A 16299-nucleotide genomic window follows, 5' to 3' on the forward strand; every position below is an offset into this window, starting at 1 on the left:
CGGCAGGCAGGACCACCCCATGTTAAGGAGGCAAGTGCACCTGCTTCCTTAACAGCTGAGGGAAATGACTCCTAGTGCCATATAATTTTTCCTCCTGGTCTGTTAGACTGCAAATGTTTAGACCTTTTCCCTAAGGAGAGCAAAGACCTACTGGCATTGGTAGGGGGTGGGGACGAAGGCCCTCAGTGCACCTGATGTTCAAACTAGGCCATAACGTCAGGGTGCATCTTCATCAGCTGAGGCACACGTGGGTCCATGGAGTCTTCAGGCGTGTGATGGAGGAAGCGGTGTGATGGAGGAAGCATCTTCTCTGTGCTCACATCTCTACCTTCTTAGCCTCTGGCCTGACAAGGGTATCACAGTCCTACCCATTAGTTTAGCAAAAAATCTGGCTTCTGATACCCAAAGAGCTTAAAGTCCCCTTGGAAACGTGCATATAGGCGGCGGATGTCCCGTTTGCTGATGCCTAGAAAGTAGCGCTCCACCTTGGTTCTATTATACGCAGTGATGCCCGGAGGAATGGTGGGGTATGACACCAGGTGGTCTATGCCAGCCTCTCTTAGGATGTATGGGGCATCATCCTCCAGGGTCTCATGGTGGCCAATCACACTGTATGTTATCTCGCAGGGTGCACACAGTTCTACATACGTCACCCAGTGAATAATGTGGTCCCCAAACTGAAGGTCCAGCCATCTGTGATTTGGATCGCCCAGGTAGCGCACAAAATCTTCAAACTGGATGCCCCGGGTCTCTGTCCGGTTCCTCCTGTATTTTCTGATGATGCCAGGGGCAATCTCATGCCTGTACCAAGGTTCAAAGCGGGGATTATGAACAAATTTATCCTTAAAAGCAGAAATCAGTCTTTCGAAGGGATCTCTTACAATAAAAAACTTGAAGTAGGTTTTCAAGCTAAAGAAAAAAAAAATGAAGATAAACAAGAGGTTAAGTGGATGCTGTTGGTGATACCAGTCGTGAGGGTGGGAGTGGAGAGTGACAGCTGGAGCAGCAGTTGCCAGGGCCTGAACCCTCGCCCAGGCGAGCCCCGAGCGCCTCACATGCACCTCCTCCTTAATCCACTCCACCGCACTGGAAGCAAATCCCATTATGAACCCCTTCTACAGGTGAGCAAATGCAGGCTCAAAAACCTTCACTATCCAAGGCCACAGAACTCACCCCTCACTCTCGGGGACGCTGTGAAAACTATTAAGCCTATATTTTGTTTTACTTGACTGTTTCAAAACTTTAAGAACATTTAAAAGTTTTGTCCTTGAGCACAAAGTCCTAAGGGCAGGAATTCTGAATGAGTTAGGAAAAACTGAGACCAGAGAAAGTTACTTTGTATCTTTAAAGAGTCAATTCAAAAGTGCCAGGGACAGGAAAAATGAGAGATGTTAAGAGAAGATGGAGAAGGAGGCTTCAGGGTCCAGCTGACAGGAGAGGTGGCCTAGGAGACCTGCAGGAGTGGCAACGGTGCCACCGAGGAGTGAAGGGCCTGCAGCTGTGAGGGTGAAGACAAAGCAGTGAGGACACTGCTGTCATTACAGTGCCTACTCCAGGCCGGAAACTGCTCTCAGTGTTCCACAGGACTTACTCCCTCTCACCAAAGCCTCAGGATGTATGAGATCAGGAGGGGACCAGGACAGGCCTGGCCCAGACCTTGGCGCTGGCATTTAGCACCTACATCTTGAAGGGTTTGTACAAGTTGGGAAGAATGCATAACCAGGGCTGGAACCAATGAAAAAAAGGTGTTGAAAAGAGAGGACAAAGTTCAGTTGGTTCCTGACATTCTTATCCCTTTTAAACATTGTTCTATACAGCCATTTCATAGCTCATAAACAGAACTTCTCAATGTACTGGCTAACTAATTTTTAAAAGCCAGCGTCCATCCTTGCTGTGGCCACTGGGATCCGTCTTGCTGTCTGTGCTGGGGACCAGTCCACGCCACCACCCCTGGGTCAGTTACTGTGAAAGCAGGCATAACAGAAAAATGAAACACTAAGTGGGGATTCCCTGCAAACCTAAATCCCTTTTTTATGAAATAACGATCATTTTCAGTGAGAAGTTCATAAAATTTAACACACCCAAAGCAAAACGACCATTCATTTCTATTAGGAAAATGACATAACCTTCATTTTAATGGACTGCACGAAGGTAAGGGTGGACAGTTGTTTTGAAACTCTCATCAAGTTTTCTGAACTTAAGTGCACTGGACTCTGGGCATATGCTCAGCTGTCTCTTGCCAACGCGAGGAGTCCTTGGCGCAATTTGGAACACAGGGCAAGTACGGAACTGAGCCTGGGGTTTTATCAAAACGCCCCTCCCCATATGAACCTGTTCCTACCGCTTCTGAATTTCTGCGTCGCTGAAGGAGGAAAGACGAGGGAGGCCGTTCTTTTCGTGGTCATGAACCACATTTTCAGGGATCTCTTCGATGGAAGGAAAGGCTCCTGGGAAGTAAATGAGGAAGAAATTGTGTTGGCCACCTCAATGCTACATTTAGAGAGGATGCCCTTCTCTTGATCTGGGCCCAGGTTCCCCACAAATCATCTCCAATATCCATCCATGGTGAGGCCTCTGAATTCCAACTAAGATGACTTACACATGGCAAGATGAGAGTGAAGAAAAGCTTTGGTAATCTATAAGCCAACTAGAGGAAACGGACAAGTTAGGAGGAGGAGGGCAAGGGAGGGAGCAAGGAGTGGAAAGAATACTACCCCTGAATGCACTGGAATTGGGTTAAATCTGCCACGATGAACAGATCCCTGCATGCAGAGTGCCTGCGGCCAACAACACTTACTCAGCCATGAGATTGGGGGACATGCCAGCGTAGCAGGACCATGAAACACACCGCTGATTTACACCCACAGCACTGTCACGGGCCCATTGCTCCCGGTAGGCAAGGTGCTCTCAGGACCACATCCCTAGGCCTGAGGTGGTTCCTAGGTAACCTCACAGAATCCCTGATGGCAAATGGCAGAGATGTTTGGCGTGGGAACAAAGCTAATGTCATGGGAGTGATATGATAATTTTGCAGCAAGGGTCAAGGAGGACAAGGAGTGACTAAGAAGAAAACAGGAGGATCAAAAGCCACGGTGCTGGAAGGCAGGCTGATGAATGCTACCAGGGGTGGGGCGGTGGCATCCTTGGGTTGGTGGGTTGGGCAGTTTTTATTCTTTTATCATCTTAGACAATGGAAATACACTGTCATTATCTGAGCCCTTAAGCAAGTTTCTGCAAACCTTTACATCCATCTTAGTGTTAATCCTGCCATGCTGAACTTGGAGTCCAGCAGGGAAGAATCTGTTGGGTTGGACCACCTAAGCAGTGCCCACAGTGTTGTCTATTTAATTCATTCTTCCCCCAAATGTTTAAGCAGCAGTCCAGAACTGTACGCTCACTGCTATGAATGGCTCTAAAGCGACCAAGACTATAAAATGAACCAACTCTGTGGATTTGTAGATGGACCTGCTCAGGTACCTGTCCCCATCCCGGTGCACCTAGGGGCAGCAGAAGAGAGCCACAGGGACCACCTGTTTTTGTATTACAGATGTACCTTCTTTTATTGCACTTTGGAGATGCTGTGTTTTCTTACAAACTGAATTTTTAAAAATTGAAGGCAAGACCCTCCACCAACAAAAAGATTATGACGCTTTATTGCAATGGTCTGGAACAGAGCCCACAGTATCTCTGAGGTGTGCCTATGTATCCCCTGGCAAACTTGCTTCTGTGTTTGTCCTGCCCTTGTAAGTGGGTGTGACTTCTCTAAGACATATGCTTTTCATACTGTGGTGGCAGATTTCTAAGACTCATTTATTTGTTGTCTTAAGTTTGATTTGTAACTTCACTTACAAAGTCAAAAATTCAACACGCTATCAGATTACTCAAGCACATTCATTATATACCAGAAAAGGAGGCAAGTGTCTCTTTCCCCTTCCTGCCCCGCACCCAACCAGTGAAAAGGCAAAATGGTGGCAAACTGACGGCTGAGAATAGCAGCAGCAGCAGGAGGGGGCCGGAGGACAGAGACCCAGGCCCCCCCACAGTGCTCCTAGGTCTGGCTCTTCATGCGGCAATCACACTACTGTCAACTGGTACTGTGCTTTTAAAGTTGAATTTAACAGACAGAGCCCATAATTATCTTGGACCGGCTCAAAGTAAGTGGGGTTTAAACTAATAAACATGGTGTTTGAAGAGTACTGAATAATCAAAAACTGTAGTGTATGAGGTCATTTTTCAGTGATCTAGTTTGTTTCCAAGAGCACATCAGATTTCCTGAAATAGGTTGGTTAAACACTCTGAATATGGATCCCTGGTGTAAAATGAAGACCCTTTTTTCTACCCAAGTGGCACAGAAAACTGTGGGTAAAGAGGCTCCCACACCCACCGGCAGGGCCCCCCTCCCAGGCACTGAGGTACGGGCCCTTCTCACTACAGGAAGGACAGCTATGGGGCAGCCTCCTGGTGGCTCAGTGGGCATGGGGCCTTGATTTACGAGGACAGAGCCAGTGACTAGTAAGAATCACTGCTACAAATCTGAAGAGATGAAAGGGATCCACTGGGTGGGCAGGTTGCCTGAGGTGGGCACTCTGCTGTGGAAAGCGAGATCGTGGCCTTAGTGATGGCCCTTCGAAAACAATCACTATCTAAACTAACCCCACCACCATTTTTTTTTAGTGTACCTAAATAAAATTGTATTGGAATTCTGCCATATTTATTTACCTATTGTCTAGGTCTGTTTTTATACTACACAACAGAGTGCTCACAACTGAGACCTTACGTGGCATTCTCATCACTTCATGCTGCTGCAACAATATATGCTGGGTTCCTGTAGCACAGATACAGGCTCACTGCCTAATAAACATATTGCTTTGCTATTGGATAACAAAATATCAAAATAACCCACACTCCATTGTACCTTAAAGATGGAATATTTTAAGTCCATCCCCACCCTCCCACCCCCAACTTTTAAAGTACACCACTAGTAGGAAAAACAGAGAACTGTCTGAAAGGCTACCAGCCCCTCTTAGGAGATGTCCCTTCCTGTGGTTCCTTTCTGGCCCCTTTTGTCTCCCCCACCCAAGTCACAGTGACCCTCCCAGGGCAAACCCTGAATTCTCTGATTGGGACACACAACAGGCATGGCACGCACCATTTAACACAATCAGCACTTTTTTCCACTGGGTATTGCCCACTTTGGGAGTCTGGCAGAAAAGGATCTTGTGCTTGTCACAGACAAATATTCGGTCCAGGACGAACTTGGACACCGCAGTGTGTGAGAGGTTCTTCAGGGCCTCATCCCTGCAGACATTTCGGATGAGCTCCAGGCGCTCCATATAGACCAGGGGCTGAACAAGCTGCCTGTCTGAAAGCATTTTCCCAGTCGGCTGCAGGTAACAGGGAGGCAAAAGGGCATGAGCGCTTCATTAGACAAGACAGGACGCCTCTCGGGAGGCCGTGCTCCACCTTAATGTTCAATCAGAGACAGCAAACCCTCTTGTTCCTTCATCCTCAGCTTGGACAAACTGAGGGGGGTGGGGGGCTGTCTGCCGGTCCCTTTGCTGACGGAATGATGACCTATAATTTCCTGGAAAACTGCAGGATACTTTTCACTCAGGGTTTCGGTGAAGGCCAGTTTCTGCCTCTTTCATTTCTCTCTAGCATCTCCCTCCATGTGATTCTGAGTGTGTGTATGTGGACTGTATCTAAGGACCAGCCATCTACACACATGTTGACTGTATTGAAGCTCTTCTGGTATATCAGTATATTTGGTTTATTAATTAAAAAAAAAGAACTTAGGTCATTCAGTATGTTTTGAAAATGCAGAAACCATGACTCCATTTCCTCGGTGATAAGCATACAATAATGTTTCTCTGTAAAGGCAGTTAAGGAGAGAGGAGAGTGAAGTTCAGCCACTGTGAGCAAACGCTGGAGCATACCAGCGATAGTTTGTTCTCTAAGGAGTTATTAAACCGGGTGAGAAAAATCCATGTGAACTGTGGGGTGAGGGCTCTGATGCCAGAAACTCATGCCCACCAGGAAAGTGAGCCTAAAACTAAGCAGGGGAGGGTGTGCCAGAAGACGCAATGAGCCTGGGACCTAGAGGACAGCTGAGAGCACAGCCTGTGGCTAAGTTTCTGAGCCTGGGATCCAAGCTGTGTAACACTGGAAAACTGTAACAGGGAATTGTAACCCACCCCACGATTGTTTTGATATCATCCTGTAAGTGCAGACTCTAATACGTAGCTTGTAGATAAACTGTGTTTACATAAGAATCCCGGCAACTAGCTTCAAAAGATACAGACACTGACCTTCAGGCATCGCAGCTCCAGCAGATTTGCTGACCTTCAACCATGGATCCAGGATGACATGAAGCTGAGATGACATGAAGCCAGGATGACTAACCAGGATGATGCACACTGGACCATCACCTGCCTTTCAGAATGGACTATGCTTGTCTGCACATAGAGAACTTTACAACCCCCTCCTTTGATCTCTTTGTTCCGTTCCCCTCTCACTCCTCATAAAAACCTCTTGCTGCACTGAGAGGGGGAGATGGGCTTTAAGACGTAAGTCCCCCATCTTCCATGTGGCCAGCAACTGAAAAGAAACAACTTCCCTTCCCCTCACATCAGAGTATTGGCTTTCATAGCAGCAGGCAGCTGGACCTGGGTTCCATTACAGCTACAGAAGGGAAGGGCTGTGCTTCTTTTATTCTGTGATGTCACCATTTTTGAAGTGTTAGTTTTGACCCCCCCCCCCGGAGTTATCTGGAATAGGTCTTTCAGTAGTTCTTTGCCCCCTCTGTTGCCTTCACACAGAATTCAAGTTGAATGAAAATAAGTCACAGCTCTTCCCACGAAATTCGTGAGCTGAGGCTTCACTGTATCCTGGTATTGAATACGGCAGAGAAGTCCATCCCCCATCCCCAGCTGTAATTTCTTTGTAGTCAACCCATTTTTAATACCTGGGTGGCTTTCTTTCCTGTTATGATTCTAGAACTTTCAACACTTTGCCAGGATATCTCAGTGCATGTCTCCTCACTGATTTTGCCTGGAATACAACAGCCCTTTCTACCTTAATCCTTAGCTCAGGAAATGCGCTTTTCTAAGGACATCTGGATGGGGGTGGGCCTTATGTGAGACAGAGAGAAGAGGTCAGGTTAAGTTAGGAAGTACTCCAGCATTCGTCCACAGTGGCTACACTTCTGGTGCAATAGGGCTGCCAAGCAAAACCCTGCTGTTCTCTTTAACCTGTGTCACAGAGAAACATACTGCATTTACCCTGGGGAAATAGAGTCACAGACCATATAGCACCTAAGTAAATGCTTTTTAAAAAGGCATTACACAAAAGTTGAAGTTCTTTCCTTTCAATTTTGGGTATTTCTTTAAAATACACAAATATGTATTACTTCATTAAAAAAAACTTGATTTAAAAATATTGACTGGGATGTGGGCACCTATAAAGACTTCTGGGAAGTTCTGGAAGGAAGTCTTCAAAGTGCTCTGCAGATTAATTCTACCACATTAGGGTATTTTCTGTATCCAAAGGCTGCTCCCCAAAGACAGCATCATTTTTCTCTTTCTTCAGCGCTATCTTCCACAGCCCTCTCCTAGAGCCCCCTCTGGATTTCCTTGCAGGGCAGGCCTGTCCCTTTCTCACCATCCACAGGCCCCTTCTCTTCTTCCTTCCCTCCTCTTTTCTACAGGGTGACATCCACTCTTTCCAGCCACTTCCTGAGGCCTTCCTCAGGGCCTTCCCACTGCCCAGAAAATCGCAGAGACAAATCATACACTTGGCAAGCAAAGTGGGCCCAAGAAGGGCTCATCTGATTTTCTTTCTCAAAAGAAGGCTGATTTGAAAAAGCCAACAAAGATAAAAAAAAGTTCAAGTTCCAAAGCATGGCACTCCTTGGCCCTGCTTTAGAAAGCAGAATATCTGTAACACAAAGGTCTTTTGTGAAAGCTCAGTTCAAAATTCTACTGCTTTGTTAGGTCCCATGATCATTCGTTTGACAAATATTTACTCTGGGTTTATATACAGTCGCTGCTTTTTGTGGAGACACCAGGAAAGCCTCAGCTGAGTAAGAACATGCATGGCACTGCAAGTGCGTGCATGTGATGCGCACTGTGTATGTGTTGTTGGTGGATGGAGAGAAAAAGGCAATGCTGACTGGGTAGTCTGTTTCTCCAATCCCACTCCTTTGGTAACTTCTAGTTATGGCCCTGTTTCACAGTATTTTGAAATGTTTCTGCTGCTACCTCTATTTATTCCTTAAAGTTACAAAGAAATTCTCCCCAAGATTTCAAAGCAGATGGTCCCTCTAAATTAACTTTATTAAATGGACCAAAATGCCCTAGTATCTGTTAAAACGTTGTAGGCTTGCCAGGTAGTTCATTTATGGTCCAGTTGTAACAACCTGTCTTCCCCAAGGAATTGGGTCAGCTACAAAGTGGAGGACATAAGCCTCTGAGAAAGAGGACACTGGAAATTTTGGAATACAGGTTCCACCCACTCTCAGGCTCTCTGCTTTTCCTTCATGGATCTGCCACAACCAAACTCCCCGATATGCATAAACTTTTTCAGGATACCCTTGCTCTCTCCTGTATTTGAATTTCCTGGGTTTCCCTGGTGGAAGGAAGAATGTCTTGGAGATCTGTGATGACTCCTTCCTAAAGCAAAGACACTGTGGAAGTGAGACAGAGCACCTACGGACCTCCCCCACTCTGTTCCTTTGCAGAGGGACCTCTGTTCCTCCCCAAGGAACACAACCTGCTGCCCTGGCCTCGCACATCTCCTGGGACCAGCAGAGCCAAACTGCCTTCTTGCTTTGGTCTAATTTAACCTCATTCTCTCATCAATCCCCTCTTGGACTCACCTACTCAAGAGCCTCTCTCTTCTCAGTCTGTTCCAATTATTTTAAACCTCAGACCTAATCCTGATCACAGATGACATTAATGAGCAATGCACCACAGGGCAGCACCTCCAAACAAGTTCTACTGAGAAACTGCAGAAAAATCTCTGTCATTTCTGAATTTGCTGGGGTTTTTTTTTTTTTTTTTTTTAAGCTTGGGCGTTATTTACAAAGAAAAAAATTGTTTTCATTCAGTTGTGTTTACTGGCTGATAATTCACCATCTATTTTTCCCTTGCAAATATACAAAACCAATGATAATGTCTGATATTATTTTCTACTATTTTCCATCCACATATTCAGCTGCATGATATACAAAATAAACTTTTAATGGTAAGCTATACGACCTGGTCTCCTTCATAAATAACCTTCTTTTGGGGAAAACATGCTGAGCTCATCATCTGACAATTCTTCGTTTCAGTGAATTACGTCTGATCGCTGTCCCATTTTCTTCTCCTATCTGATTTTATTGAGAATCAGTGGGACAGGGTCGGGAAGAGACGGGGACAGAGAACACTGGGTTGAGAGTGCAAGCCCACTACTGCTGCCCAAGACACATTCGAACCCAGAACTGTAAGGGACGGTTAGTGCAGTATTTTCAACCAAATGTGACGCCTACAGGCCAACAGTCTGTGCAGAAAATATGACTGTGAGGACGGCGTGTTTTCTTCTTCACTGGGTTGCAGCATCATAGCAGTGCCCTTGTCTCAAAGCACTTTATTCCTTTTGCAAAATTCTTATGTTACCTTATTGATCCAAGTCACTAACCACCAATTTCCTTAACCCTTTCTATTAAAGCCACCCTTCTACTTGCTATAGGTTTGCTTCTTGTCTCTATAATCCATCCACACTTCCTTTTCCCTGGAACACCTCAAACTTAAAGGCCCATATGATACGAGTTCTGCAGACCTGACTTTTATTACAACCATGTCCTGTGAAAAGTTAACTCCAACAGATCATTACTCTGACCAGGTGCATGCTTTCTAGACTTTGTGGGTTCTAATTTGTTATCTTTATACTGTAAGTTACAAACAGTAACTGTTCTTTTCTGTGGTTTAATTCTGGGCTGATAAAGTTTTAGAGCTTGCTCTACCCATTTCATTCTTTCCAGCATAACCTTCCACAACCAGAATGGGAGTCAGCAAGTGAGAGAAGACCTCAAGAGGGCGTCCCTCATTGCGGTTAAGGTAGCACCAGGAGTTAATGTGTAAAAGGAGCCTGAGGAGGAAGACTGAGATCAGAAAGTCAAGGAAGGAGAGCACGGGGGATAAGCAGCAGCCTTCGGCTCTGCCACTAACTCCCACGTGATTCTGGGTGACCAGCCTTTTTCCTAAACTCAGTTCTCACATCCATACCATTGGCTACCTGCTCTTCTGTCCAAGACTCCTTCTGGCTCCAAAATTCCATGATTCTATTTTCCCATACCCCTAGTTTTCTCCTGACCTTGCCCAACATCCTCCACTTCCCTGGCAAGGCTCACTGTCAGCTGGTCAGAAATTTAGCACAATCAACATTTACAGAGCACCCAAGATGTACAAAGCACTATGAGGAACATAAATAGATGTGACTGTGCCTCCCCCAAAGAGTAGCTAAAAAGATGAGCAGAAATGTGCACAAGTGACAAAAGTAGGGACTATAGAGGAGAACACGAGGATAAGTGGAAATGGCTGATGAGCTCAGGGGGAGAAGGGAGGCTGGTGCCCACACCATGGTGGGGGGTCCTGCTGGTGCTAGAGGGAGGGAGCAGAGAAGGAGACACACTGGTAAGGATGGGGAGAGGCAGCCCTGCTTCTCTGCTGACCAGGCCAATGGACAGTGCCCTCTGTCTTGCTGTGCCCACCTTCAGTTCCTCAGGAGATTGCTTCTCTCCCTGTGGCTTCCCTGTATCCGGCACGGCTGTCAGGAACAGGAACTCCTGCTTGGCGCTGTAGGCTAGGAGACAGAGAGGTTGAGACGCCTTTCACAGAGGAGCAGACACACAGGTCAATGTGACATAAAAGACGCCCCAGAAGCAAACCTACACAAATACACCCAACTAGCTAGCATCTGACAGGTGCAAAAGCACTTTCACAGAGGAGGAAAGTCTTTTCAGCAAGTGGTATTCGAGCAATTGTGCATCTATGGACACATAGGGCTGTAAAACTTTCTTTAAAACATGGGAGAAAGTCTTTGGAAAAATTGATAAATAAACCTCAAAACAAAAGTCACATACCTGACAAAGGAGTAGTACCTAGAATACATAAAGAACTCTCAAAACTCAAAGTAAAAAAACATCCAAATAGAAAGTGGGGAACAGATGTTTCACCAAAGACGATACACAGATGGAAAATAAACACCTGAAAAGATGTTCAACATCATGAGCCATCAGGCAAATACAAATTAAAACCACAGTGAATTGATAAGAGTATGGGGCAAAAGCAGGTTTACAGTTGTTTGTATGGAAAATGATATAACAGTTAATAAATAATAGCACAAGAATAAACTGTTTTGTGTACTTACAACTGTAAGCCTATTTTGCTACACCCTATAGCTACAGAATAGTCACAAAGATATAAAGTATAATATAGGGAATAGAGTCAATAATATTGTGGTAACTGTGTATAGTGTCAGAGGAGCATTAGATTTATTGGGGTGATCACTTACGTAAGATATAAATGTCTGAACATGGGGTTGTACAACTGAAACAAATATGATTGTATGTCAGCTATAATTGGGGAAAAAAAAACCCTCAAAAAAAAAAACACAAACACTCCACAGTAAGATACCATTTTACTACTATCAAAATGGCTAAAATACAAAGTAGTCAAAATACAAAATGCTAGCAATGATGCAGAGAAAATGAATCACTTATATATTATACATGGCTGGTGGGAATGTAAAATGGTGTAACAGTTTGGTCATTTCTTTAAAAACTAAGCATGCAACTACCATATGACCCAGCAACAGCACTCCCAGGCAGTTACCCCAGAGAAATGAGAATTTATGTTCACCGAAAGCCCCATACAAGAATGCGTGGAGCAGCTTCCTTTGTAATACCCTCAAATTGGAAACAATCCTTCAACAGGTGAATGCTTAAACAAATGGGTACATCCACCTTGGAATACAACTTGGAATACAGCAATAAAAAGGATACCCTTCATTCATTTCATGGGCATGCCTAACAATGAACTATGTTCTAACTGGAGCTTAGGAGTTATTTTAGATATCGGAGTGTAGCTTTATTACAGATGGATTTTATCTTTAAACACTGCATTTTGATCAACTTTGTATATTCACATGTATTAAAATATTGTGCACTAAATGTTTTGCCCTTGTTTGCTCTCCTATGGTCGAGGCATTTTTCAGCACTATTGTGATTCACTCATGTAAATGGCATGGGTCAGGGAAGGCTATTTCCTACTTTTCTACCTAATTAAATTTCTGTTTTTCAGTATTACATTAAAAAAAAAGCAACAAACTACTGATACACTAAAGTTGGATGAATCCCAACTTTATGCTGGGCTTTTTTTATGCTGAGTAATAAAGGCAACCCCAAAAGGCCTCATACTAGATACAAAATTTTTCTCATTTCATTTTTAAAAATTTAAAAATTTTTTCAATTACACTTGACATTTAATATTATATTAGCTTCTTGTATGCAGCATGGTGTTCAGACATATATATATAACTTGTGAAGTGATTCCCCTGATAAGTCTTGTAACCCATCTGGCACTATACACAGCCATGTTATTGACTATATTCTCTATGCCGTACTTTACATCCCCATGACTATTTTGTAACTACCAACTCGTACTTCTTAATCCCTTCACTTTTTCACCCAGCCCCCTAAACTCCCTCCCATTATAATATTCTTAAAATGACAAAATGATGGGGAGGAGAAGAGATTAGTGGTTATCAGGGAAGAGGAGGTGGGTGTGGCTATAAAAGGGCAACAGGAGGAATTCCTGCCGTGATGCAGTGTTCTGCATCTTGACTGTATTAATGTCAAAATCCTGCTCATGACTCCGCGGCATAGTTCTGCAAGATGTTACCACTGGAGGAAACTGAGTTAAGGGACATAGAACTCACTCTGTTATTTGTTACAACAGCATGTGACTCTATAATGATCCCCAAATAAAATTTAAAACTTTAAAAAAGCCAAGTTAGCAGTCATGTTAGTGCTTACATATTAATTTAAAAATTCATGGAAACTAAGATGAGAGTAGAGAAATCTTACAAAATGCTAGTCCAAAATAATAATTTATAGCAGACTGATTTTGGGAAGGCTTTGGGGCAAAATCTGAAGAAAATTTTCAGATCTCTACAATCAAGCATTTACTTTCAAAGCTTTGCAAAGATACGTAACTTGAAAGAAAAAACATGTAGCAAATAAAAGCATAAAAATCAGGATAACAAAGCTCGAAGAAAGGCACAGTTCTCTTTTTTAAAAAAAATCAAAACCCAGCCCCCTTAGGTCATTAATACCAACACTGCATATTCTACTACAGCCCCCAGCAGTCCCAGTCTTCACGGCCCCTTCCCAGCCAGCGCTGCCATGAGTAAGCACCTGCAGCCTGATGCTGTCCCTGCAGAGGATGAGAACATCTTACCATTGCCATGACAATAATCCCATGTCCCACAGCTTTGAGTTATTTGACTCCAATAAAAATCTCTCTACCACACACCTTTATGAAAATCCCACTAAAATCTTTTATCCATTTTCTAGATTTGGAGTAAAATGTAACCTAACCGAAGCTGTACACAGGAGCTGACTTACACCTCCAATAAGGCAAGAGAGTGTTACATTTATGGTGCAAAACTAGACAAAAGCATCAGTGCCATCAGCTCAGAGCTGCTGAATGCACTCTGGGGGCTCTGAGACCACCATCTGTTCATCCTCCTCCTGCACAATCTTACCATCTTTGCGCACTAACGTGCTAAATAAAAAAGTCACGTTGTACTCTGGTCACTTCCTGTTTCCACAGTTCTCTTCTACTATTAGCACTGCAATGTTTAGCTAGTTCAACACTTAGTTCAGCAGGTTTCGTAGAAATCTAAGCTTCCTTAATAACATTTTAAGAGTAAGACAATGTATCCTGAATTCTAAACAACTGACTTATCAATGAATTTTTAAAAAGCAACCTATTTCATACACTAAAAAGCACAGAGAATAGGCTTCATAGCTGTGGAACAGTTCATATACTGGCCAGTCGTTGTCAATTTTTAATATTTTTATGAGTTTAAACTTCTTGGTTTCTGCTCCCTGACTCCCCTTGGCCCTGATTTGACTAGAATGAAATAAAACTGACAGCACAATTTACGTTTGGTTTGGCTTTTCCAATGCTTTGCCAAAAACCATTTATTTTCAGCAGATGCCACTATCCCCACTATAACCAAAGACTGGCTCTTTCCCGCCCCCCGCCCCCCAACCCTCTGGAATGACTCCAGCTGCAAGACCAAGGATTCCAATCCTCCAGGTACAGCCAGGTGCCCTCATAATGTATCCGCTCACTTTTGTTATAAGTCTCATTATATTTATATATTTTTGTTATAGGTCTCATTATATTTATACACAATGTTTTACAAAATGTCTTTAAAGTTGTCAAGTGATCTTCTGCTTTGTTTTCCTAGAAGGGATCGCATGCACTCATCTCCCTGACCACCCTGCACCCAGGCGCCCAGTGTCACCACTCCCATCACACACTGGGCAGAGGACCTGCAACGACAGCCAAGTCACTGGCTCTGCCGTAAGCAGCTAAAATTAGGTTGAAGGGCTAAGTGGAGGCAAACGATGAGAAGTCAAACAGAAGTGAGTGGAAAAATGTGTCTACATTTATGCACCAGGTGCACAAGGGAGTCATTTTTTATATCAAGTCTCAATGTCCCAAGACACGAAATTCCCATCACTGAATGGGATTTATTTCCCTATAATAAAGCTAGTTATTGCACTCGGTCCTAGTTCAACATGCCATTGGAATTTGTTAACCAAGGATAAGTTATTGCCACAAATATCTCCATAGCTTCATTGCTGAGCTGAATAAAGGCCTGAACGCTATTTTAAAAACAAAAAACAAACAACCCCCCCCCCCACCCACCCACACCACCAACAAGGTAAGTGTTGCTTTAAATAGCAGTTCAGTTCAGGACAAATCTCTTCCTATCAGCCTAACTAGTAGAGAAACCATTAGGAACAGGCAGGTGAGAACACAAACATCCACTAAACAATTCTAGAACGGAGCCCATTTCCCAGAGGACAGAGCCAGAAGGAGCAGCCAACACACACCTGCGTTACAACCGGCCCCTCAATGCTGGGACCAAGAATTCACTGTCTGCTTTATAGGAAGTGGACCTTCATCACATATGATACCTGCTGTGTTGTTAGTTATTTCCTTGTGATGACAGGAAATAGGCTTTTGGTTCAAAAGCTAAAAATACCATGAACGCCAATGAAATAAGTTCTAACAAATGAGAAAATCTCTTGCAGACATAAAGTTCACAAAGCTCTTTCAGTTCCTGTTCGGTTCCAAGATCCACCAGGGGTTTTAAGCGCCTATTCAGTCTGTTAAGTGTCAGGCTGAGATTATTAAGGCTAAGTGACCATTCCCACTAAACCCAGGACTCAGGAGCAGGTGGTGTCTGAGCTCTCTCCACCCAAGGTCTTTTCTGAAGGCCTTCAGGGCCTGAGTGTTTAACTTCACTAGGGAGCTCAATCATCCAAACTGACCCTGCAAGTGAGGTCACTGCTTTCATTCACAACTCAGCCAATGGACATCCACCCTTGTGATTCTAGTCAGGTACTCAGGACAGTTAGGAAAGATCCTCTGTGGTCAAGACAAACTGACCTTTGTTGTGGGCCCAGGAACAAAGCGTTCTCACTCTGGACTCAGTGCACACCGTGGGGCTGACACCACCCTCACTGGTGCTCCTCCCTTGCAGGGTCCTGTCCATTCTTCCCTGAGTGGGAAAGGGGGAGTGAGGCCAAGTGTGCACTGGCTCCAAAGTTCTCACTTGGAGTGGTCCACACCTCTGCGTTCCCGTCCACTGACCACAGCAACACACGGCCTCACAGAACATCAAAGGGAATGAGGAGCTACCACTCATCTTAAAGGGCTAGAGATATTTGGTGAGCAGCACAGAGGACTACCATAGATCTTTTCTCAGGTCTAAAATCCCAAAGCATCACATAAACTCAATAAAAATTTTTAAAAATAAAATCACAAAGCTTTTCATCCTTCTCTGTGGGCTTTCCTTTCTTTCCCTCTAAATTTTTGCTTGTCTTTACAAAACCCTCTAAGCTCCTATACTTTTCTGAAAACATTCAGCATAAAACTTGACGCATCAAAGTAGAATGACACCTCATTTATCAGTGACCACTGAGGAATGAGGTGTTCTTTCAAGGATCCAGAGAAT

The 16299-nt window shown here is 44.1% G+C and overlaps 1 protein-coding gene across 8 annotated transcripts in view; it reads right to left on the minus strand.

The window, feature by feature from the left end:
• Nucleotides 1-368: 368 nt before the first annotated feature.
• The window catches only part of CHST10 (carbohydrate sulfotransferase 10), a 30702-nt gene continuing 14771 nt past the window's right edge, over nucleotides 369-16299 (minus strand). For 4 of the 8 annotated variants that reach the window (XM_054586414.1, XM_054586405.1, XM_054586422.1 and 1 more), the window contains 4 exons: nucleotides 10751-10842; nucleotides 5150-5384; nucleotides 2342-2447; nucleotides 369-909 (listed from right to left, as the gene is read on the minus strand). In XM_054586414.1, coding sequence (XP_054442389.1) covers nucleotides 372-909; nucleotides 2342-2447; nucleotides 5150-5384; nucleotides 10751-10842 — 971 coding nt within the window. In that variant the 3' untranslated portion in view covers nucleotides 369-371. Of the gene's footprint in view, nucleotides 910-2341; nucleotides 2448-5149; nucleotides 5385-6308; nucleotides 6429-10750; nucleotides 10843-16299 lie in introns of all 8 variants that reach the window. The other 4 variants (XM_054586461.1, XM_054586450.1, XM_054586468.1 and 1 more) reach the window with 3 other exon arrangements.

Source organism: Pteronotus mesoamericanus, unplaced genomic scaffold (genome assembly GCF_021234165.1).
Source record: "Pteronotus mesoamericanus isolate MK-2021 breed Mesoamerican mustached bat unplaced genomic scaffold, CSHL_Meso_final contig_121, whole genome shotgun sequence".
Taxonomy (NCBI): Eukaryota; Metazoa; Chordata; class Mammalia; order Chiroptera; family Mormoopidae; genus Pteronotus; species Pteronotus mesoamericanus.